This window comes from Lissotriton helveticus, chromosome 8 (genome assembly GCF_964261635.1).
Source record: "Lissotriton helveticus chromosome 8, aLisHel1.1, whole genome shotgun sequence".
NCBI lineage: Eukaryota > Metazoa > Chordata > Amphibia > Caudata > Salamandridae > Lissotriton > Lissotriton helveticus.
The window spans coordinates 432,119,579-432,145,631 of NC_136069.1; the positions used below are offsets into that span (position 1 = coordinate 432,119,579).

The window sequence follows — 26,053 nt, forward strand, 5'->3', positions numbered from 1 at the left end:
GCCCAGCAGATACAAGCGCACACCCAACCATCAATCCACTCTCCACCACTTATCCACTGGAAATAGATATTGACCTTGGTGAAGTTCAACGGGCCATCAAAGTCAGTAAAAACAGTAAAACCCCAGGTCCCGATGGTGTCCCGGCAGATCTATTTAAAGCAAATGAAGATCTTTGGGCACCACTACTCACAAGGGTACTCAAGGCAGCCTGCGAGGTGGGACTATTGGATTCATGGTCCAAATCAATCATGGTCCCCATTTTTTAAAAGGGGGACCGTCAGGAGGCATCATGCTACTGTCCGATTTCTCTGCTGTACTCCCTGGGCATAGTTGCGGGCAGGATCATCCTGGAACGTCTTCAGCAGTGGGCGGAGGATGGCAGGATACTTTCAGATATTCAGTTCGGCTTCCGGGAGGGCCTAGGGACAGTTGAACAGGCACTGAATCTAACATTGCTTTCAGAGAAATACATACGCGCAAAGGCGGGCAGTATCTACATGGTATACGTGGATCTGTCCGCAGCCTTTGACTGCGTCTGCCACACTAAATTATGGTGAATACTGCTGGACATGGGGTTGGACCCAGCTTTGGTAAATTTCCTGCGTGAACTTTACACAAATGCCACAGCTAAGGTGAGGTTCGGTGCAAAAGGGGAGTTATCGGCGTCATTCGGAGTGGAAAGGGGAGTGAGACAGGGATGTGTCCTGGCTCCCTTTCTGTTCATGCTTTATACCAACGGCCTGGAACAAGCCATGTTGAACGGGAGCCAGGACCTTCCTCAAGTTAACAACCGCTCGATCCTGGCACTGCTCTACGTGGACGACGCCGTGATATTGGCTTGCACCCCCCTAGAACTTCAGAAGGCACTAAATAGGTATTCCCAATTTATGGGTGAGTTGGATCTACGCATTAAAATTAAAAAAACTTTTGTCATGAGTGTTGGTCCAGCGAAACAAAGGTCAAAGAGCATATTTTTAAACGAGGAGAAATTGGAAGTAACAGCGCAATATCCATATTTGGGCATCATCATTGATCATAAATTAAACTGGTTCACTGCAATAGAGTCTACAAAATTCCATCTAGTAAGAACTATCACGTAAATTTTTTTTTAAAATTGGGTAGAAGACCACCAGTAGAGCTCTTAAAGATATACAGAGCCAAATGTCAGTCAGTAGCGCTATATGGCGCAGGAGTGGGGGAGTACGCAAACATTAAAAACCTACAAGTGGCAGAAAATAAATTTTTCCGATTTCTCCTAGTGGTACCTAAGAGCACATCCACCTTTTCGTACCATACAGAACTGGGAATCTCCTATATAACGGACCTAGTAAAAATACAGCCACTCCTTCTTTGGCACCGCATATGGTCGTGGAATAAAAACACACTTACCCAGCAAATTATCCTTGATTGTATGACCCTGGACAACTCACTTAAAATTGGTTGGCTAGCATATATAAAGGGTTTTTTATACGACCTAGGATTGGAAAAATATTACCTGGCTCCCTCTACAATCCGGTCATTATCTAGAAAGGCCGTACAGGCGCTCTCATTGGCCCACTTAGAAGAGATTCGATTAGTGAAAGAAGCCTCCAAACCATCTGTCCAACACTGTGTTGCTGTTCAAACAACTCTATCAACTCAGTCATATTTAACCTACGATCTTACCATCTTCGAGAGATTTCTCTTAATAAGATTTAGGTTAAATATCTTTCACCGTTTGGTTGCTTTCCCAGAAAGAAATAACTGGGACTCAGTATTATCTGTATGCCCGTGTGATGAGTTCTCAACCCAGGCCACCATTCATACTCTCTTTTTTTGTAAGTTTTATAGAGAGCATAGAAAGATTTGGCTGACACCCCTACTAAAAAATGTTTGAATAAGAAGATGTCGTCCGGCCTTGCTATCTTTACAATCGCTGAGTGAGGAGTGGATGTCGCAGTCCATTGTCAAATTTTTTAAATGTATCTTTCGACATCGACTAAATCTGTAACTGGGCTCTGTTTAATATAAATCAGTTGAGTAAAAAGTGACTGATGTTTCCGCAGATTGTTTTAAGTATTCATAATTCATTTGTTTTTAATACTATATAAATTATAGTGAAATGCATTAAAAGCTTCCTTCTTAGGACCTCGTATTAAATGTCAGTATTCCGTTTTAAAGATGATCATGAAATGTAATTGTTTCTTTTTTTATGTAATTGCTTTTATGGTTTTTTACCTGCCAAAAACCGAATAAAGAAATACTTGACTTGACTTGACGTTAGTCATGCATTCATAGCGCCTCCCTAACATCAATGGTACTGTGCGAGCCTTACCAATGAGACGTGGTGCATTAGCAGGGCAAATGCACTACTGGCAGAGTGCACACTGTGCTTCCACTGGCTGAGACTGATCCTGCATAAACTGGCCTCTGAGTTTATTTGCAAATTCGATGAACATGGCTTCTCCAACTCTTATAAAATAATGGTTCCAAGGCAGCCTGGGATTGCATTGAATCAAGCCACCATTCAGACGGGCTGGTCTGGTGTCATGTGCCCCATCACAGCGGCGTGTTACCACATTAAAAAACACTAACAGGGTCTGGCGGCGGGCGGGAGCTTTGTTTTTCCTTTTTGTGCTGCTCGCCACCAGACTGTCCTTCTGGTCCACGCGACGTAGCGCGACTCAGTCTCTGTGACAGTGCTGGTCTAGTGTTAGGAGGTTGGCATGTGTGACTTGAACCAGGTAGGATGGTCTTTAGCAAGTTCTGCCGGGCCCCCAGGAAGACATTGCTGTGACCCAGACAGGGCCTTGAATCAGATCAACAAGTCATCATGGTGACACTGTCTTTAAAGGCAAAGCTCAGTCTGGCAAACAATATCACGGACTAGCTCACTCACCGTAACTTCTACTGCCAAGAACATCTGCCTGATCTGTGCCCGGTCAACGCGCTGATGTCTCTGGGCTGCTTGGCTGACTAGAGCACAGCACTGTATGAGCAGCCCGTTCCCCACTGTAGCTTACAAAACCCTTTTGCCTCTTTCCTTTTCTGTCAGAGAGCGAGCTGGGACCAGTTCCAGCTCAAAAGAAAATGCCAATAGTGTTCCAGAGGCCAACAGAAAGAGACTGCGCATTCACATGGGAGTGAGATGGAAGACAGAGGACAGGAAGTAGTGAGTAAGTGCAGTCACTCTCTGTAAACTGGGCTCTTGTTGGGCTTCAGTGTGCAGATTGCCACCCACTCTCCAGTCCACTGGATGAATCACTGCTTCTGTTCTGCTAATGGCATGAAATGGTGGATTTCGAGGTGCCGTGCGGCTCCTTGCATTTATGTTGTGGTCTCATTGTGCAGTCGTGGTAGTTAACAGACGTTGCTTTCTCGCCAATCAACATCAAATTAACAGTTTCAACTAAAATGGTAATTCTGAAGAGAGTAAGTATACAGGTGCAGAATTACATTGTTGGAAAGGGAGGTAGTGGATGATTCACTCACTTACAGTGTAAAATCATTGATACTTATAACACCACATCCCAGATTACCAACTACTAGAACAGCATCAGCCCAAGGCATTATTTTCCCAGCAGAGTGGCCTGTTACAGGTTAGGCAAGTACAACAGAGTTCAGTGATTTTTATGCTTCTAAAGAGATCACATAACATGGTACTGTTTAAAATGAAGAGAAGAGATGGATTGTAAATCTAATTTGCAATAAGGTGTACCGTAGCCAAACATGATCTGGCACATTTACAATTATGTAATTTCTTATGTTTATCTGTTTCCATGGACTTCATTGCTTGATTTAATTGGTGAAAAAGTGTCAATCTAAGTACCACACATTTAGTGGTTGAATGTCTCATAAGTACGCTGAAGCCATGAAAATGTCACATGTAAGCAATCATTAAACCTTGCAGCTATGCATCCAGCTCAGAGTGAGAGAATCACATGCCCTTTTAGTGTCTCTCAGGGAAACGCTTGATAAATTTAAACATTTGCCTGGACCCATTGCACCAGCAGAGACAGTGCCCTCATGTGGACTCTGATGGCGGCACCTTGCTGTTTTATTTTCCAGTAAAACGCTTACCTCACTGTGTCCTGTAGTATCTCATGGCCCGACAGAGCAGGCACTGAGGTGTCCTTCCATTTCTGGTGCTTTGCAGTAGTTTCAATAATGTCTTAGAGCAGGGGTCTCCAACCGGTCGATCGCGAGCTACCGGTAGCTCGCCGAACCCCCATTAGTAGCTCGTGCCCTGCATCTCAAATTTGCAGCCCGTTATTCTCATTTAGTATTCTTGGGCTTTTTTCCATGCTGTTGCCTGCCCTAGCCAAAACCAGCTGCTCAGATTGGCCTATCTGAGTCTAGCGTGGGCGGGGCAGGCCAAAGATGATGACGCAGTTGCTGAACTGCGTCTGCACGTCACTTGGCTTTTACAGCCTTGCACCGAGGTGAAAGCCTACTAGCATCGAGGTGAAAGCCTACTAGCATGGAGGTGAAAGCCTACTAGCATCGAGGTGAAAGCCTACTAGCATGGAGGTGAAAGCCTACTAGCATGGAGGTGAAAGCCTACTAGCATGGAGGTGAAAGCCTACTAGCATCGAGGTGAAAGCCTACTAGCATCGAGGTGAAAGCCTACTAGCATGGAGGTGAAAGCCTACTAGCATGGAGGTGGCGCACGCAGTATTGAACTGCTACGAACCCGAGCTTCCTGCCTCGCACATTATATTTAAGCAGCAGATAATAGGTAAGCATTGGCCTGACCAGTAAACATCTTACGACTGGAGTTGCGATGTGCGCTTTTTATGCTCAGTCTGCCAAGGGCGCGAAAGACTGGAAATATCTTTTTCTCCCGCTTTACAGCTCTGGGCTATAAATCAGGAGAAGCAAGGTGAGTTTCAGTTTCCTATACGTAAGGCACAATACAAACAAAGCTCTCCCCATCTGCACTCCTAAAAGGAACATAAATTGTTCCCCTCTTTAGCACAGTTATGAATTTATGATCCAGTGCCAACTCTTTCATGCCGTCAGATGCCAGATCAGTGACAGAGCCTGGTCACACTCGTCTAAATAATAAACGTGTTTATATCCAGAATTCAGGGATAGTGATGTGTGTTAGTGATGTGTGTTTCCAATATTTAACACAGCAGCAGCTCACTAACATTACTGCAAATAATCTGTGACGCTGTCCCATTTCTAATGTGATATCCTGTTTCGTTCTAAAAGAAACTTTTCTATGGCTGTTGCATGAAATATTAGCACAAATTATCTCTTCAAAATGTGTAACACTCTCACGCATTACCCACATTCAAAATAAATGAAAGGAAAATTATATTTAAAGCAATCTGTTAAAAAAGTATTAAAGGTTATTTGGGTAATGCTCTCTGCAGGCAAACAGTTCTGGCTCTATCGGGGCCCCCTGAAAGGGTGGGGCTCTGGGCCAGAGCCCACTTTGCCCATGCCGTCTTTGTTTCTTGAGCCTGTGGTAATCAACACTACAGCAGTTTCTCTGGGTTCCAGATCATGCACAGATCTGGAGTATTTCAGTTAAATCCTCAGTTTGGAGGTTGAGTTTGACTGCCTCATGGGAACAGAGCTTATCTGTTAAGAGTGCTTTGACTCTAAAATAGCCAGCCTTCCTCTTTATTCAATAAAAGCAGTTAAAAACAACAGGTGTTTAACATACTTTCATAAAGAGTTGGATCTCAAGGTTGTTTTACAGATGCATTCATTGTGAGCCTCTGCCCTGGCCTAGTATGTGCATTGGCGACGCGGTGTTGCAGATTTTACTTGCAAATTGAATGTGGTCTAAAAAAAATTGGGTGAAATTCTGCTTTATTAATGACTACATTTAGGGCCATATGTATCAACATACCCTTTTGCGATTTTTTAATAGCGAATTTTAAGGAATCGCTATTTAGAAATCGCAAAATGCTATGTATGTAGAAAATCGCTTTTTTGCGATTTCTTAAGATTCCTTAATTGCGATTAGCAAATTGCTAATCGCAATTCAGGAATAATTTCCCATTCATTTCTATGGGCCAGGAGGCCCATAGGAATTAATGTGAAATTATTCTCAATTTGCGATTCGCAATTTGCTAATCGCAAATTGAGAATAATTTCAAGGGTGCAGGGGTGTCTCAAGAACACCGTGCTGCACCCCTGAAAATGACATGTGTGCGCATATGGCGCACATACATGCCCTAAGGGCATGTATGAGCGTCACATGGCGCCTTTGGATTTTAAAAAAAATGTTTTTTTAAGAGAATTCGCAACTTACCACCAACTAGAAGTTGGTGGTAATTTGCGATTCCTTAAGGGTATTTTGGATTTTTTTTTTCTTGATACATTGCTTTTAAATAATCGCAAAATATGCGATTCCTTAAATGCAATCGCAAAATAAGGAATGGCAAATTTTGCAATTCCTTATTTTGCACCCAAATTGTTTCATACATACCATTTTGCGAAAATGGGTTCGCAAACGCCGAAATTCTGCGAATTTCGGCATTTGCAAACCCATTTGACCTTGATACATATGGCCCTTAATCATTGAAATAAAGCAGCATTTCAAACTAATTTTTCTCCAACTAAAATATCCTCTATCTAAGAAGTTATCTTATTTACAAAGTAAGCTACGGGAGGGTATGTACCTGCAGAGACAGAATAGCCACATGAAGAACTGGAAACCTTCCCATTGGACCTGAGACTAGAGCATCTGTGACTGTTGAAATTGTATTTTTTTTTCACAAACTCAGTGAAGCTTGCACTTAATTGGGCCATGTATTAAGTAGAAAAATATGTATTCTACATAAAGAAAAATCCCCTTTCACCTCCACTAAGAAAACATATTAGAGAATAAAGCCCCATAATGAATCAAATGAGTTAAAAATTGTTTAAATCTGAAACAGGATGGGACATTTTAAACTGAAAAAAAGAGTATGTGGTGAAGGAGAAATAATTGAGGTTATTCATAATAAAATGATTGTCGATTTGGAAAACTAGTGACTGCACTTCTAAGCTAGACTTCAATAAATAACATTTGTTAAGGAATATATGTTGAGGTTTAGCTTTTGCAGTGTGTGAACAAGTTGATCGATGATCACAAAAGGAGGTCATAGGCTTGTATCCTGCGGCAGCTCGATACACTTTCCAGGAAATCTGCCATGCAAGACTGGCTTTTGCTTCAGGTAGCTGAACCTGTAGCAGTCTGTAGCTTCAAAAGAGGGAGTGTAACCCCTTTTGTTTAAACCACAGTACGGGCTCCGAAGAAATTAGGCTTACAGTCAATTAAACTGGGCGTGGGGCTGTCTCTAAAAAGAAATTTTCGAGGTGCTTTGCCTTTAGTAGCTCACAACGATTTTCACTGATCAGAAGTAGCTCTCACTACAGAAAAGGTTGGAGACCCCTGTCTTAGAGTTTCTCATTGCTCAAATTGGTGTAATTTCTGATATTTATATGTTTCCATCGTCTTCATTGCTGGATTTTGCTCATGAGAAAGTGTCACTCATAGTCGTTGGATGTCAGTCATAATTACATTCAGATTATGAAAATATCACACATAAGCAATCTGAAACCCTGGCAACTATAAAGACTTGACTTAAAATAAGTTGTAGTTTTCTGAAGTCTTTGACCCCGTAATTACGGAAGTGTCTGTGACCGCTGCTGTATGCTTTCAATTAATGTTATACTCACGTGTGCTCTGTAGGTATGCACAGACTTGCGCCGGAACACACGTTTACTCAAATTTTTGCCACCTGTAACGTGTGCCAAATAACGTGAACTTGTGTAATTATAACTGGTGATTATGTAAAGTGCCACAATACATTTGGGTCGGGTCGAGTTTACACTATATAAAAATGGCAAAAGAAAAAGAAGAAATAGTAACTCAATTACAGGAGCGGCAGATAGACACTACTTAAAGATAAATCAATTGGTACTTGGTCCATGTGCCACAGAAAGAAAAGAAGGTGATGTAGGAAGTGATGCCTCGCATGTGCTGCCGAATCAGAAGGCAGCAAAGAACAGTGACATTGATACCAACTAATGGCAAGAAGAGGGAATGTTAAAAGCCCTTCTTGAGGTTTTTTTTAGTTGCTTTTTTCTTTTTACACACAATAGGTCGCCAAGCAACAGAGCATGTGTACCGCCTGCAGGCTTGAACTAAAATTACCAATCACATGCAGTTGGGTCACTTAGAGCATGGGTACACGCCCATTTGCCAAGCAGGGTACATTCCCGCCCCAACAGTGTCCCAACAAAGTCGTATAAAAAATGTTTCTTATTATACATTGAGTAAATATAGAAAAATGCATTTTTTGCAACCAATGTTTTTCTGTCCTATAGAATCTTTGTGAAATACACTCTGTCATGCTACTGTCCTAAAAAAAGTTTAAAGAATGTATTAGCCTTTTTTGACATTCATAACTGGTCCATCACATTTGACTGTAGAATATTTAACTGATGCAAAGTTGTCTTGTACAAAGCCAATACATTTCACGCGCGGAGATAACCCTTCGGGGCTGATTCAGGCGCGTTATAAGAATATAAATAAATAAATAAATAAATAGACAAAACCTATTGGCTTTGCCCATGCTTGTTCATCTACCAAGTAGGGCATTTTTCAAAATGACCTCAGCACACTGGGAGGAAACTCACCGTTCAGCAGGACTCTAACTATTCAATTTCTGGGATTTGTTACTGTGAAACAAAGTTAAAGACAAGCTGCTAAAGTATGGCAACCCAGTGCTTCTAACTTTTCGGGAAGCATTTTCTAGAAAGAGAATCCCTGTCAACCTATAAGGGAACTCCAAGTGTGGTAAGTGAGTAGCCCGAGAAATGCTCCCGCCCTGGTTGTTAAGTACACGATACTCAAGTGACATTAGTTGGCTGTGTGCTGTTAGAACAGCGTCTAATGTGCAACCTTAGCGGTAATCCATGACTGCACATTCATGCTACTCTTGAAAAGCCACGTGTCCAACCTGAGCAGTTTGAGTCATGAGGTGGATGCAATGAATGCTAAGGGTTTTCCACGGTAGAGCCAGTTAAGGGTCTCCCATAAGATATCCAGTAATCCCAGCACCTCTTAATGAAATGGGGGTACTGCAAGTGTGGTGCAACTGGATAGCAGTGAACTTCCCATTCCAATGCACTCTAATGTACCACCTTGATCTCTTAATTTGCAAATAAGTAGGTACGACACGTAGAAGCGCTAAGAACTCCCCACACTTTCCTGGTGATAGCAAGTAACTTAAAAATGCTAACTATCTCATTGGGTTTATGTCAACTTCCGCAGTAGACCACAGTTTCTTCAGTACAATGGGATGGCTAATAGTATGGAAGGAAGCAAGACGTCTAACAGCACCAACAGTGCAGCACTACCTCTGTCTACTACCTCCATGTTTATGTCACTGGAGATGGTTCAGGCTAGACCAGTTATTGTCCCAACTGGACTCTTGAGCCATTGGGTTTGCAGTGAAACTACCAATGCCTGAAATAGCCGAGCACCTAAGGTATGTGGCCAATGGTATATGAAAATCTCAGGCCTGCATCATGTAAATGGCTGGTTGGGGTACTGATTTTAAGTTCTCAGGCTATGAACAAAACAGGGACATGCACTGGGTTTGCCAGTTGGAACTGGACTCCTGGGAATTAGGGCTAGAGTTCAAATGTAATTTTAAGCCATATAAATTTCTGGAATCAGGAAGAGAAGCCTCACCCAATTGAGCACTACCCCTAGACCTAGTACGAATAGGAACAGCCTCTGTGTCTTTTTCTTGGGCTGTAAATGGAGCAGTGATGACTCCCACAAAGTTAGGAATGTTGACAGTTCAGGAATGCCACACGCACCATCTTGGAATGCTTTCTGCAAGCCCATTGGTCTTTGACGTTTTGAGGTACATGGGTGTGTTTTGACTAACTGTGTTGCAAGATCTTTGTGTCTCTTGGGTAGTTCATATTCTCATTACTCTAGAGGCTGCCATTTTCTGGTCTGCTTTGTCTTTTTCCTGGCCAGGTAAGAGTGGAAGAACATATCCAGATCTAACGGTAGGTCCTCGCCCTGCAACGAAACAGCAACATAGTAACTTGCTCATGGCAAATGTTCTTCTATACTAATGCATAGGAGCTTCTACTTAGTGTTTGGAAAAAGTGATTGACTTGAAATAGTTATATTGAATTCTACTTTCAGTATCAGCCAACATCAGCCAAATACCTCTTTTCAGACTTTTGTCCTGGGCCTTTGCATGACAGGCAAGGATGTTCAGCCTACGGCCTTTGGAAACAGACCTGCTACACACTTTAAGCCCATTCCCTCATTTGCTTTAGATGCCTAACAATACATAGAGGGAAGGGATTTTCAGATTATTTCGCTGTTTAGATGCCTTGACCTGACAGTAAGTCATTGTTTTTCAGATAGGAGACTTTGTTTCTGATCCAAAGGTGCCGAAGGAACAGTATTTGAAAACTGAGAGAGATTACATTCCTAAAGCAAATTTATCGTGACCTTGAAGTGAGCTTTCCCCACTACCATTATCTTCAGAGCAAAGTTTGAGAGGAAAATAGTCGTCTGATTATTAACTGTGAGGGTTTAATTTTCTTGCACTCTCTGGCAAAAAGAGCCTGAATCTCTTTAGGGGAAAAGCACTAAAATATTACGTACTTCCAGCAGACTCATGGACTGGGAAGCACTGGTAGAAAAATCACATGACACTCTAAAATAAAGTCAAACAGGCACAGAGTACCATCGTATATCATGCCACGTGAGGATTCTCACTCATACACAAGCTGATGCATGATGTCACTTGTATATAAAAAAAAGGTTACTGGACCATAAGTTACTACAAGTGACTATGTATATCTCTAAATCCCAAGCAAATTCGCCTTGTCTGATTAGGGTCCTCATGACCCTTGCAAAAACCGTAGGACAGTGGATCTGTTCATCCCGACAGCATGGCTGGAAGTAGTCCAGTGGGACTGATAAGGAGCTTTCTTGCTGATCAACTGGGCAGAGTCTTTCCTGTTATATATATCTTGGACACTGGGTATTGATGCTCTAAAGAACGAACTACAGAGAGTCCTGGTCTGTGGGCCTCTCTTCTGCGGTGTCATTGCATCTGTGTTCACACATCTGCACTATTTACCTTGCTATCACATTAAGAGCATATTGCTGAGATGTATGGAACAAGGGTGACACCAGCCTACAAACAGTACCTGAAGCTTAATCCCTTTAATTTTGGCTCCTGGGAGGCTCATAATCCTCTCCCATTGAGTAAGGCATTACAGTATAGACTACGGCACCTATTCTTAAAGGCATTTTCAAGTACATGAAGTAGAAGTCCGGCGACACTTCTAGGTACTCTGATAGGTACTCTTATATGCCTTTGTGAGTCAGCCCCAAAACATCTAAATTGGGGGGGAAATGGAAAATATTTATGGAGTATTCATAAACAGTACAAATCTACTCCTAACTATATTATTTTGAAATCTTGTCATATGCACTGCCCTTCTTCTATTCGCATATCCAAGTATTACTCATCAAAGAAAGAATTACTTGACACAGGCAAAAACCAATTAGCCTGGCAAAATAGAAAGGTGTTAGAAATCCCATGAATTTGAAACACCTACTCAGTGGTTTAAAGTGTTCGTCTTAGAGATGTGTATGTAACCTATTGTTCATAGGTTTAAACAATTGGCTCGAACACAGAGCAAACACCTAAATGTGATTTAGAGGCTTTGTTGCAGATGTAAAAAATGCTTGACCAAATTCACTGGTCTTTCGCTAGTAACTTTAGTCCCCATGTCAACGTTCCATTATCAGTCCTCAAAAATAGGTGGAAAGTATGTGATTAATTAGAAAGTGTGCATCATGAAAGAAATGTTAATAATTCATTTCTAATGAGCATGGCTAGAAGGATGCCTGGTACCACATATTCTAAGGAACAAAGTATCCCCAACTGAATTATGTTTCTATATATGTATGTATATGTGATTTGATTGTGCAAGCCTAGCCAAGGGGCAGCTGAGAACTGTACAGAATCAAAGACAAGCCTAAAGTCAACAAATGATAGCAGAGGCTGTGGACAGTTAATGCATTTTAATGTGATGTTCTTAAAATGGTGAGTTTTCAACTCTTACCTGAACTGGTGTAGTGTTTTGACAGTCTTGATGAATGTTGTGATGTTGTTCCAGATCCTGGGTGCATAGATGCATTTTCTTTTTTTACACTTCTTAGTTTGATAGTGTCCTGGCTGCAGGATTGGTGTGAACCATCACAAATGGTAAGCTTGTCTGCAAGATAAGCAGAGGTTTTGGTCATGATGCCTTTGTAAATGATGCAACTGGTTTTAAATATGGTGCGGCCTGGCAAGGGAAGATAATGGAGTTTCATCTGGGTGGAGGTGATGTGATTATATTTCTGAATGAGACCTGCTGTGATGTGTAGGATGGCATTAAGGGGTGCTAGTGGGGAGCAGGGAGTTACCACCATCCAGATGCAAAAGTGTAAGGGCTTGAACAGTAATTCTAAAGTCACAACCTGGAAGGTATTGTCTCACCTCTTCAGATGAAAGAGCTGGTATCATGCTGTTTTTGTTTTTTTGGGTAATGTGTTACACGAGGGTGAGGTTGGGTGCCCAGGCAGAATCCATGTTTCTAGGCATTCAGTCATGGTTTGGGTTCAAAGCTTCAATATTCATGTCATTGAGCCAGGTTTGTCCAGTTTCTTGTTTGTGTTCTTGGCAAATAACAAGAGTTCTTTCTTGGATGGGTTGAGCTTGAATTAGGTGCAGGATGTCCTGGTGAGAAGCCGATGGATGGCTGAAGCAGAGGAGACTTTCAAGTATATTTGTGAATGATGAGCATAGGAATGAATCTTTTATTTTTTATTTTTTTTTGTCCTCTTTAGCCACATGTTTGTTCGAAGGGCGCTCTAGCCACGAGACCCAATCTCCTCTGTAACGCCGGGGAGCCGATAAATGATCGCCTTGTATACCAGAGGGCAGACAGGGTATCTCATGAAATAAAAAAGAGCCCTGCACGAGTACTCTCCATTCGAGCCATTTGTAGGCAGATAGTCCGACAACTGTGCGGCGTGGGGTGCCTCCCATCGGACAAGGAGATTTTGGCCTAATCATTGGACCCGGGGGAAAACCCCCCAAAAAAACAACAACAAAAAAACCAAAAAAAAAAAAAACCCCGGGTTGGCTAACTAGTCCGTCTCCACTCGATCAAGAAGTCCCAAAATCTCACGGAATGGGGCTGCATAATCTGGCTAGATCTACCTTCGATGTTGTTTACAATGAAGACAACCATTCTGCATGTGTCGGGGAATTCATACTGACCCAGTTCTTACAGATTTCTCTTCTGGCTAATAAAATGGCAACAAATAGAAATTCTCGTTCTAATCCCTTGATGTTCTGGTCTAGGCCAAAGATGATTAAAGACCATGACAGGGGGATATGAATTTTGAGAATTGATTCGAGTGATGTTTTAATTTCATTCCAATAGGTAGTAATACTCGGACACTCCCAAAACATGTGTAGGTCTGAGGCTGCTGGAAGAGAGCATTTACATCAACATTTCCCAGGTTGGAATTTTGAGAGTTTCTTAGGGGAGTAGTACGCCCGGTGTAGTGTAAAGAAATGGTTTCTCCGCAGCCAGGCTGGTTTATGATTTTGTACAAGAGGGTGAAAGAATCTACCCATGTGTCCTCTACCTGGAGATCTCCCTCGCCTCCCCACAGTTTTACCGGGAGGTTGAGCTCACGCTCTCCATCCTCAATGATATTCCAATAGTAAAGTGCGACTTCCTTCCTTCCTGCGGGTTTCTCCACTAGGTTATTTTCTAGAGAACTCTGTTGGCCCAGTATCGTTTTTTTTTTTTGTTTGAGTTCGGAGCCAGCTGGCTAGTTGTGTATATACTATCCAGGAAAGTGGTGTTGTTACTCTGGCTTTAAGTAATTCCCAATCTATAAGGGATCCTTCTACCACCAGCTCCCCCCATCGTGTTAGACCAGCATCCATAAGGACCGTTTTTAGCGTTTTAGAGTGTTGTGATGAGAGCCCGGGTAATTCCCAAATCGGTGCATAGTTGGAGAGATACCCTATCCCAGCTTTAGACTTGATTTGAGTCCATTCTTTAATGGGACCCAATAATGACTTTAGCCTAACTTTTTTGAAGAATTTCTGGTGGCGGAACTTGAATAAGAAGCCGTTCAACGGAAGGTCGGAACCCGATAACATTGCCCTAAACATATTGCCGTTTGCATTGTCCAGAGGGATCTTAAGTAGCATCCTGGAGTGGGTCAGATGGAACGCCCAGGCATAGCATTCCAGGTCTGGCAAGGCAAGCCCCCCCTTTTCTCTTCTTCTTCTCAATTTCTTCCACGCCAGTCTGCTTGACTTGTAGCCCCAAATAAATGAATTGATGTTTTGTTGGCATTTTCCAAGTTGTTTAGTCTCAAAAGTTAGTGGAATGGTATTAAAGATAAAAGTATACTTTGGAAGGATGCTCATTTTAACCAGACTGGTTCTCCCAAAGATGGTAAGCGGGAGAAAAGACCAGGATTTCATCAAGGTTTTAGCCTCACGGAAAATGCGGTCTAGGTTGTTTTGGGCCAGAAGGTTTAAGTCTTTAGTGATTGTTATTCCTAAGTATCTCATTGAGGATTTTACCTGGAGGTGGAGATTTGTGATATTCCAGGCCATTATTTCGGTCTTCCCGGCGTTTATTTCATATCCGGAGAATTTCCCAAATTCCTCCGCCTTCTTTATGATCGTTGGGAATGCCAGGACCGGGTCCGTTGTGTAGATGAGAATATCATCGGCGTATAGCCCGACTTTCTTCTCCCACCCAGCAAAGGAGAAGTGTGGAATGTTGATGTCCTCTCTTATAGATTGAGCAAATGGTTCTACATACAAATTGAAGAGGAGGGGGGAGAGGGGACACCCCTGCCTTGTACCTCTACTAATTTTAAAAGGGTTTGTTCGTGAACCATTAACTAACAGACAAGCGCTGGGGTTATTGTATAATAGGCCTATCACTCTACAAAATTTAGGACCAAGTTGGAATTTCTCCATTGCTATATTGAGATATGAGCAGTTGACCCTATCAAAGGCTTTTGTGGCATCGAGTGTCATAGTTGCAAGGGGCAAAGAAAAAGTTGAGGCAATGTCAGCGGCTCCCACTAAGTCGTATGTTAAGTCAGCCAGTTGTCGGCCTCTAATAAACCCCTTTTGATCTTCGTGAATAATTGATCCAATCTCGCTACCCAATCGTGCAGCCAAAATTGACGCAAAGATCTTATAGTCGTTGTTGAGTAGCGAGATTGGACGATACGAACCACACTCGGCTGGGTCTTTACCTGCTTTTGGTATTAAGGCTATATTTGCTTCCCCCCAGGAGCTGGGTGGTGTCTCGCCTCTGATTAGTATACTATTAAATAGGGACGTTAAGACTGGGGTAAGAGTGGAATTAAGTACCCGATATAATTCCCCTGGGAGACCGTCTGGCCCTGCGGCCTTTCCCTGTTTTAAATGTTTAATGACATTCTCAACTTCTGTTTCTGTTATTTCCTGGTCAAGGTTTTCCCTTTGGAGCCTATTTAGCTTTGGAAGTGTTACTTTGTCCAACCATTCGGAACTTTCCTCAGAGTTAGCATCAGTCACTTCGGTGTAGATGTTTTGAAAAAAGTCACTGAAGGCTTCGCCAATGTCGAGGTCAGTTGTCCTATTGGTCGTTTCTCCTGTCACTCTCACTTCTTTGATGTAGTTTCTAGTCTGGTCCGTTTTTATTTTCCAGGCTAGGAGTTTCCCAGCAGATTCGCCGTATTCAAAGTGCGAAAGCTTACTTGCCTGCCATTGTTTATTCAATCTCTCTTGAAGTAGCTTGTCTAATTTATCTTTAAAATCTTTTTTCTCCTCTTGGTTAGCTGAGGGGGCTTGGTCTGCCAAGTCCAATTGAGTCAGTTCTTGCTCTATTTTTAAAATCGCGTTTCTATATTTCTTTTTCCTATAAGAAGCCCTGTTGGTAATGCAACCCCTTATATAGGCTTTCCAGGCCTCCCATACATTTACCAAAGAGGCAGAGACAATGTTCCACTCCAAAAAGGAGGCAGTTTCGCATATGAGATGCTCTCTTTCCTCTTCCTCTAATAGTATAGTCCGATCAAAGGACCATGATGTATGGACCGGTCTCTGCTCTAATTTTAATGTGAAAAGGATGGCTGAGTGATCTGACAGGTGCAAAGGTAAGTATGTCAAGTTTTTAATCTGATCTTTAAGAGAGAGGCTATACAGGGCATAATCGATTCGCGATTTGTGCCTGTACTTATAATTATGGAAGGAAACCCCCATGGTTTTCCCAGCTCTTAGTCTCCAGAGATCATTTAGCCCCAGGTTTGACATGCAGCTCCGGAGCGTATCTCTCATGTTGCTTTGCACTACGGCCCTCGAGCTGGGAGACTTATCCAACTTTGGATCTAATACTAGATTGAAGTCTCCCATCCATATTATAGGGTCTGGGCAAGTTATCAGATGGTTCTGTATTGTATTTAAGTATGAAGAATCGTCTTGATTAGGGCCATAGTAGTTAACAATAGTGAGAGGCCTCGAGTGCAGTTGGACGTTGACTATCAGCCATCTGCCACTAGCGTCTGATTTCCAGTCCGTGATATTAGCCCTTGCTCCTTTCTTGAAGATGATAGCAGTCCCTCGAATGCTGGCGTTGTGGTCAGTGCTTACGAATTTATCTACCCATTTCAATTTTTTGAAAATGTCCGTGATCTCATGTTTGTTTAGATGTGTCTCCTGGATCGCCATGATCTGCGCAGGTGAGTCTTTAAGGTACTGAATTTTTTTTTGTCTTCTAGCCCTTACTCGCAGACCATTGACGTTCCAGGATAAGATTCCTATATCCGTCATCTAGGTGTATCCTCCCACTGTCCTACTGCTTTTTTGCATGTTTCCTGCCCACCCTTTCCTGTTTTCACTGAACATTAATTATTTCGCGCCTTCGAATCCATGTTTTTTAAGATTTTAACATTTGGCATATGAGAACTTTTTGCTTTTTGTACTTTCTCCCCCCTCCCACCCCTGGAAACCCCCCCCACTTACTCTGGCTGGGTGTCTTGCCAGATTGTCGTCCTACGACGTGCTCCTATCGTTGCCCTTGTTGTCGCCTTTATCGGTCGATAAACTTAATGTTTTATGTGTAGTGAGGTTTTGTTTATTTGGTGTTAGCTATAGTGAGTATATTATTTCTATTAGTCTCCATTAAGTTACTGAAGAAGAGTTGAGCTTGTATAGATTTTCTTATCAGAAGTTGGCTTAATGGAAGAATGGAAGAGGGTATTCTAATACTAAGATTGTCTTTCTCTTTTTTTTTTTTTTTTCCTCTCCACCCCATCCCTTCCCCCCCCCCTTTTTTTTTAAGTAGCTTCTCTCTCGTTAACAATTTGCTTTCTAAATTTTTGTTTTTTATTTTTTATCCGCCTTTTATGTCTATTTTTGGCTTGTTTATTTTATTTTATTTTATTTTCCCAGATACTCTTTACTCCCTTTTTTATTTAATGGCTGCTGATGGATGTACTGGGATCTTTGCGGATTGGCTAATAGAGGCTATTAGCTCATCAGCCTCGAGAGGTGTCTTGATATTGTACATCTTATTATTGTACATTATCTTCAAGAAGGCAGGGAATCTCATCTGTGCAGTAGCTCCCAGTTCTCTAAACTTCTCCATTCTCTGACCTAGTTCCCACTGCCTATCCAATGTAGTCTTGGATAGGTCTGATCTAACTTCGAAATGGAAGTCTGCAGTTTTCAGGGTCTTGTTTTTAAGTGCTAGGTTCAGAATCTTTTCTTTTAATGCATACGTTAAGAAGTTTACCAGGATCTTTCTCGGTTTAGTCCTGCTTGGGTTGAGGCGAAAGGGGTCGCGGTGTACCCTCTGTATGTCTGATGCCAACTGTGTCACGGATTCTTCCAGGTTGAGGGAGTCTTTAAGTATGGTTGCCACGAAGTTCTTGATCTCCCCTCCCTCTTTTCCCTCCGGGATTTTTAGCAGCCTCAGGTTGTTCCTTCTTGTGAAATTTTCAAGGGATTCTACCCTCTCTTTAACTACATCCCCCTCTCTTCGCAAAGTCTGAATTTTAGTTTCAGCGTAGTCCAGTTTAGCTTGGAGTTCACCGACGGTGTCTTCTAGGCTCCCCGTTCTCAGAGAAAGCCCGTCTACTTTGCTCTCCAGATTCTCACACATCGTGCGGATCTCTGATTGATTTATCCTCGACTCTTCAAAGCATCTTTTCGACTCCTCAAACCCATTCCTGATCTCCTTTCTCATGCTGAGAAGTATGTGTTGGAGGGTGTCACCTCCATCCTTTTCCTCCACCCCTCCTGCACATATATCAAGGTCTTCCACTGTCCTTTCTATCCCGACTGGGGTGACTACTTGGTGGTTGCCAGGAGGCGCCGTGTTTGTCATAGTTGTAACCTGCTTTGCTGTGTCACCCATATTCACGTCGCCTGCCGGCTCTCCCGTGCCCACTACCTCGGCCATCACCCCAAGCTTGCCAAATGTAGGTGCAGGTGTGGGGCAAAAAGCGTCAATTGGGGTAAGTGCGTTTTGCGTTTTATTTGGCTCTAGGGGTTCTTGAGATATATTAAGGACCTGAGGCAAGACCTTGAAATAAGACTTTAGAGAGGGTGTAATCCGGGGAGCCTTGATATTTTTGGAGCTAACCTTATTGTGGCTCTCCTTATGAGATAGTTCCTTCGGGCTGATGTACAGCAGCTGATGTCGCTTGCTCCTTCCTGATGTTTTTTGGGTCTGGGGTTGTGTTGTTTCTAGCACAACTTCTGTCTCTGACCCTATGGCAGTTTGTTCTTCTGGGCTTCTGGCGGGTGCTAACAGCTGTTCAATGTCCCCGAGATCAGTAGGGGCTCCTAAGTCTTTGGTTTTATTACACCCCTTCCCTTTCCCCTTTGCCTTACGTTTCCCCAGGGTTCCAGCGGTGATTCCCTTCTTCTCTCCCAGGTTCTCCCCCTGTGGCAATACTTTAATGTTAGTCTGAGCTGGGGTTGCGTGGGGGGAAACTTGCAAGTTGCCCTTAAAGCAAAACAAATTTGGTTGATAAACTGATTGAAACCCTATTTCAGAGTTAGAGTCCTGAGAAACTGGAAAGCAGGTTTTTAAAGTGTGTTTTTTCTCTCCTCTCGACAAACATTCTCCCAGCTGATCCCCCTTACCGCCCTGTATGGTCACTGCTGGCGAGGTCGCTCTCCTCGAAAAAACGCTCCGGCTTCTTCGCAGCTCCACGGCTGCGTCTTTCCAGCGGTATGGCGCAGGAATGAAATCCCGCCCCAAACACATCGGCTGCCTCGGCTGTAGCCACTCTGATGCTCTGCTCTGACGCTCCGGTGTAAACACGCGCCGTGCAGCTGCCCGCCTCCCGACCTGTTTTGCCACACAGGGACCGCTGCAGACACTCGCAAGCAGCCAGGTGCCTGCTCAAGGTAGGTAAGCACGACCGATATGCTTAATTACTCTTTGGGGGCATCTCGGCTGGGGACTCCGTCCAGGACGAGCGCGCCGCGTTAGCTAGCGGCCGCCATGTTTTCCCGACCGGGTATGCATAGGGATGAATCTTGAAGATGTTTTTTGAGAGTGAAGCACTGAGCAGCTGCATGTAGAGGTTGAAGATGACAGGGACCAGTATGAAACCTGGGGGACTTTGCATGTGATCTTTTAGGACCTGGCGGTGCCCATGTGAACAAACTGGTGTTGGTTCGGAAGGTAGGATGAAAACAAGTGAAGAATATTGCCGGGATAATCCTATTCAAGTCTCAATGGTGCGTATGAAGCTCGGGTGGTTGATTATGACAATAGAAGCTGAGAGGACTAGTAATATCAGGAGGCAGGGGCCATCTTTCTCTATGTTAAAGAGTGCATCATCTATTATGTGTGAGGTAGCGGTCTCCATGCTGCAGCGTAATCTGAAGCCAGACTGGTGGTCATTTAGAAGATGGTTAGCACTGATGTGAATATACAATGAATATTGCTAATGTCAATCAAGTTTTATGACCCCCAGAAATGCATTCGGCTTATGCACTTACAATTTCTTTTCCATTTTCTGTTGTACTGTGTGCTGCACTTTTCCTTTGTGCTCACTAAGGTGGAGGCTGATTAAGTGTCTTTCTTGGTTGTGTATATGCAACAGATGTGAGTTATATTGTCGGGCTGTTGTTCCAATACATAGATTAATGGGAAGCTCTAGTTGACCCATGGGTGATGTACTCTGCTTCTTTCATGGTAGCCACCTCATGCAATGCTGTTGTTCCCTCATAAACCTGGATGTTCCCTCTATCTGCATTTCCCTCTCTATCATTCTCTAACTCTGTTCCACATTTCTCTCCCTCCTCCTTCTTTTCAATCATTCTCTGTCTTTCTCTTTTATCTTTCTCTCTCCATCTGATCTATTTTTCTCAATCATTCCCTGTCTCTCTCTGTCTTCTACACACACATGCACTCTTTTGCACTTTTCCTCCCTCTTGTTCTTCTTGTTTCTCTACCTCTCGAACACAGTCCTTTCTTTCACACTCACTTGGGGACTGCCACATTAATCGGGAAAATCTTCAGGAACAGGATGCTGGTCTTCAGCTCGCTACTTTATGCCAAAACTGCAAAGAAGCATTGATATAATCTTCACCCGATTTTCTCGCCTCTTCGCACCATCTAAATCCATTATAAACGTAGTCACTACTTTCAAATAATATTCCAGACCTCTATTGTTCTTGAACTATAATAATCCAGCTTTTCTGAACCATTCTGGCCTTGTTAAAAAACAGCTTGAGGAAATCACCATTTCTAAACATGTAGCTGCCCTGTTTAAGACAGTAGCTGTGAAGCTATATGCTTATTTATTTAGTTATTTATATATTTATACATCTATTTTATTAATTTATCATAGTGCATTGATCCAAAGCATTTAACAAACACTGGTAACAATTTAGCATCATACTGAAAGAGGATCAATACGTATAACATGGTTATGATTGATTAGCCATGTCCGAAAGGTGGCCCTTCAGCATTTTCTGTAAAATAGTTTGTTGGTGCTGAGTGATTAAAAAGAGGAGGATCATTCCATAACAAAAGTTTGAGGAAGCGCGTGAAGGAGCAAAGGAGAGAGAGCTGGGTTATTTAAAGAGACAAAACAACTCCAAAAAGACGGATCAACACAGTTAAAATACTTTCAAATAATACAAATATAGAGACTCCTGAATTTGTTTATGTAGGAAAATAGTTTCTGATCCATTTAACATCCAGGATATTTTGCTTCTGGACTACCTGGTTTCTGGACGTTATCTGCAAGTGGTTATAGATGATGTGGGACCTGATGAATGTAGGCATTAAGGGTAGTCTGCCTTGAAGGATGCAGGGTGTTGCTGGAGGCAACCCCCAAATGAAGAGTCTTGCTACTAAGACATAGTCAAGTGCTACAAAGGGTACTTGATCCCTAGTAGACAGGTTGCAGACTTACTATGTGGTAAGGACTCACATCCTTCGCAGCTAATAACCTGTTTTCTTACGGTATGCCAGTAGTAACCAGTTAAGTTGATCTAAATATGATGAGTCACAATACCGTTAGTTAAGAGAAAAAAAGAAAACAAACACATGGGTTTTACATATTTTGGAGTGAGGAAACCCGATATTTAGAAAGGGCCAACATGTAAAGATGGACACTAGATAATACAAGACCAAGCCAAGCATGGAAACGACAGTTTGGGAGAGGAGTAGGTAAGATTTCATTTTTGGGATGTTATGAGGTGTAGACCGCAAGACTTGACTACCGAAGACAGTTGTTACAAGACATTTAAAGATGAGCCAAAAGTAAAAGCAACTTGTCCACCTGAGGAAGAAAAAGAATGGAGTTAGAAGAGAAACAGATAGAATGGGGATGGTAATAACCACAAAGGCTTCAGAAAAGATTATTTCAGTTTTTTAACGTTTAGTTTTAAGAAATGCAATGCCATCCAGGTTTAACAGCAGACAGACTGGCAGATGAAGCCTTGAAGAGAATCAGAAAGATTAATATTTAAAATGAGAAAAACATTTGCAATTCATCAACATAACAATTCAAATTAAAGGCAAAAAAAGAAATAATAGTGGACAAGATAACTGTATACCATGTAACAAGTAAAAAACAACAATAGATCCCTTAAGAACAACATGTAGAGCAAGGTAAGTAACAAGTCAATAAGATTAGGGATCCAAAATATCAAAAGCAGCAGAAAGAATGAAACATATAAGAGATGAAGATTGTTAGTTATGGGAAGCATAAATATTAGAAAGAGAGAAGTGCTCATTCTGTCGCTTGGTTTAGACAAAAGCTTGCCTGAACTAGGGAGAAAAGTACATTACCTGGAAAACGAAAGGCAGTTGAAGGAAACTAGATGTTTCACAATTGTTTGAAAGAAATGGAAACAAATAAATAGGCTAAAAACTGTAAAGCTTACTAGAATTCAAAAAGGTTTCCTACTCTGTGGAAAAACTACATCCGATTTAAAGGCAGAAGGAAAGACCCAAGAAACCAGTGATGGACTAACAAGAGAGACTAGAAAACGGATAAGCACAGGATAAACAGATTTCACCAAAGTAAGCGGAAATGGATCTGATGGTGATGCCTCTGGTCAAGCCCTGCAAAAGTAAGAATGCACTTCTAAATCTGAGATGGAACGAAACTAGGATAAGCAGGAAGATGAGGAGGAAACATGTGATTTATAGGAAGTGGAGAAGATAGAGTAGACAAATTGGAGAATAAAGGAAAGCGGCACGAAACATAAAGATTTTAAATGTGAAATAATTGGGGAAATGATCAGCAGTGTGCACAGCGTGAACAGATGGACCAAGAGATGGATTAGACTATAAGCATTTGAGAGTGCCCAACAGGAGACAAGAACCTTGAGATTGTTCAGAGATGACAAATCGTTCTTTGCAATCGTTAGTTCTAAAGCACAATTGTTGTCTCAGCAAGAAAACATGAGAGAAGGGGTATTTGACGTTTGAATCATAGATGTTCAAAGTGGTGTACAACCTTTAAAAGATAGACCTTCTCAGGGAAGGCCAAGGTTGAAGGGTTTTGATGTAGGTTTAAGAGGGGCTTAAACTTAAAGGCAATCAAAGATTCCAGATGAAACAATAATAGCCGCATGATCAGGAAGTTGGATGACACATTTATGAGAGGTAGAGTATTGTGAACAGAAGTAGCCAATAGATCAAGTGAGAATTTACACAGATCACGATGGTGGAATGTTGTAGATACAAGGACAGACCAAATTATTGAAACGGAACAGATATAACTAGTAGGTACCAGAAAATGATCACATGTAGTTTGAGATAGTAGGAAGGAGGAGAGGAGCGTTACAAACACGGAGAAAAGAATTTAAGATCATGTGTACCACCAAAAGTGTGTGTGGGTGGTGAATGCAGTGGTTGTAAGTGAAACTGATTTGTAACATTCTGAAGAGAAAGAGCAATAATTTCATTTGAAATATGTAGATTGAATTTCACCTTATAAGAACCGTTCTTCTTTTGGTACCTTTTTTTTACTTCAAAGACCACTTTGGACCCCGCTGGAACTGAGCCCTTCTTTCAGAACCTGGTGATTCAGTTGTATGTTGTTGTAATTCTGGGCAGAGACCAATCTGTCATGGCTCTTTGGGACCTGCTTCATCAAGCGTGGACTAGTGATCTGTTGGCATAGTATTATAGAAAATTAGATCGAGATGTGCTTTGCTATTGTCCCCATAGCGAACACATCTGGAGATGATCTCTGAGGTATCTGCCAAAGGCCAAAAGCCAAAAGCCATGGTTGTGGGCACATAGTTTGCTATATATAGGCCATTGGTCAAGTGAGGTTGAAATCGATTGTGGTGCTCAGACCCAAGAGGCGCATGACCTGCCCACCAAAACCGTCTGTCCTCTACTGCAAATGTTTTCCCTGGGCTAGATTAGAGTCACACATCTACCGAAAAAAACAAAAAAAAGTATTTCACAAATGATTTTTGCATGTCTCAATTCTTTGCTGGCCAAGTGATCACAAATTGTGTTTTTTCTTACAGGGTTCTTTTGGAACGTGGAGGTGTCCTTCCTCAGAACATTCAGGATGACTCAGTGGCTGACAAGAGCCAAAACATCACTCTCTGCACCTCATGCCACCCTGAAAAGTTTTTTTCTAATGTTCGTGATGGAATTAATTTTGGAACTCAGATTTGCTTCATCACAATTAAGGACTAAGGGGATATATTCTAGCCTTCATCAATGATATGGAAGGTAGCCAAAAAAATTGGCTTTAATGCTCTCATCATCATAATTGTTTTAGTCAGTACATGTAAGACCAAGTAATCAATCAAAAGCTTATAATTTAGAATATTCACTGATGGTTTTATAGGGCTGTGGTCAGAGATATTTGTTTAAAAGACAAACATCTACTTATAGTAGACTTTATCTTAACTTTGTCTCAGGTTGCCAACTTTTATGAGAATCACAAAGCAATCATGGAGTACTCATAGAAATCCTTGAGATTTCATTGATTTCCATTACCTCCTACCTCATGCTTGTTCATGTGTATTGGCCACTAAGCGGACAGTCTGCATTATTACGTGTAGTGGAAATGTCCCTTTGAAAATGTAGCATTTTATTCTATTTTTCTCTTCTCCTCTATAAAAATACATTTCCATGTGGAATTCCTCTTTAGTTGCACCCTAATTTAATATCGGGGTCTTATCTTCCCTGATTAAGCTAATTTCTGCCTTTTGCTGTTGTAGTTTTGTGTGCTTCCAGAGTGAGGAAAATCACTGAAAAGCCATACAGTTTTAAATTCGTTGGTGGGTGCAAGAGTTTGTATGACTATCACCTGCTACACCAGTGTCCTCACCTTTTGATTCCCAGGTATATTCATGTGGATTAGGCTACAGAGTAAGTGCACCATTCCACATGACCAAGTAAAATTATGTTTGTAAAAAACGGTTAATCTTGATTCCATGAATAGAGATTTCCATTTTTCTCTTATAATTTTCGGCACCCCCAAGTGACACTTGGGTGCACGTGTGTAACTTATAAATCAGATTCTAATCTTTTATGCGTTGTTATAGTTCTTTTTTTAATTTGTTTTTTAAATGACAATAGTGACTATGATTAGTGTAGTATTTTGGAGAGTTGATCCTTTTATTAAGCTGTGGAAAAAGTGTCCATGTTGTCTGATATAGATGATCTCAGCTCCTAAAATCTTACAGTGGATAGCCTGGGAGAAAATATTTATAATGAAGTAGTTAGAAACATTCTTTTGAATCCCCACTTTCACATGTACGTCTTTTTAGTTCTGCCTATCAAAGCATTCTTATGTTGCTCTTTTCATGAGAAGTCGGACATTGCAATTTTCTACCTTTTTATGATAATCAACCTTTAAAAACCCTGAATGTGTGATGTGCATCCTATTTCTTTGCCATACTCAGAAACAGATATTTAACGAAAATGTACAAAAATACGGGAACAAATATTAACAATAAAACAATAAAGTATACTTTATAACAAAATTCTCAAAGGTTTACGTACAGACAGACATATAATCCCTGTAAAAATTACTGTCCCTGCTTCATGCCTTAGAAATTGTCAGATTCGGACAGTGCCTCTAAATATGCCACTAAATATGCATTGTGTCTGCCATCACTCCGCATGTCCTCAGACAATTAAGGCTCTCATCTGGTTGTGCCTTTTGTACAATACAGAATACCATTTATTTACAACTCATCATTATCCCTAACACTCCTCATACTCCTGGACCCAATTGCACATTTCATGTGTTTCCATTACACCATTGAAGCGTAAGTAGAGAGAATATCAATGAGTGGTAAACATTGAACATTGAAGTCTAGGCTTCTCACTGCAAATGTAGTTTATCCTATTGGTGGATGCATCACCCGGTGTCTGATCTGAGTGTAACACATTATTTTCTCCTCCTCCATTTCAGAGTCTTTTCTGCACTTTGCAAAGGATTTTAACTGTACCCTCTTCAAACATGCCCAAGATAACACTG

The 26,053-nt window shown here is 41.8% G+C and overlaps 1 protein-coding gene across 2 annotated transcripts in view; it reads left to right on the top strand.

Annotated features, from left to right (window-relative positions):
• The window catches only part of LACC1 (laccase domain containing 1), a 178,373-nt gene extending 152,820 nt beyond the window's left edge, over positions 1-25,553 (top strand). For both annotated transcript variants that reach the window (XM_078657301.1, XM_078657300.1), the window contains one exon: positions 24,081-25,553. In XM_078657301.1, coding sequence (XP_078513427.1) covers positions 24,081-24,255 — 175 coding nt within the window. In that variant the 3' untranslated portion in view covers positions 24,256-25,553. The remainder of the gene's footprint in view (positions 1-24,080) is intronic.
• Positions 25,554-26,053: the final 500 nt, after the last annotated feature.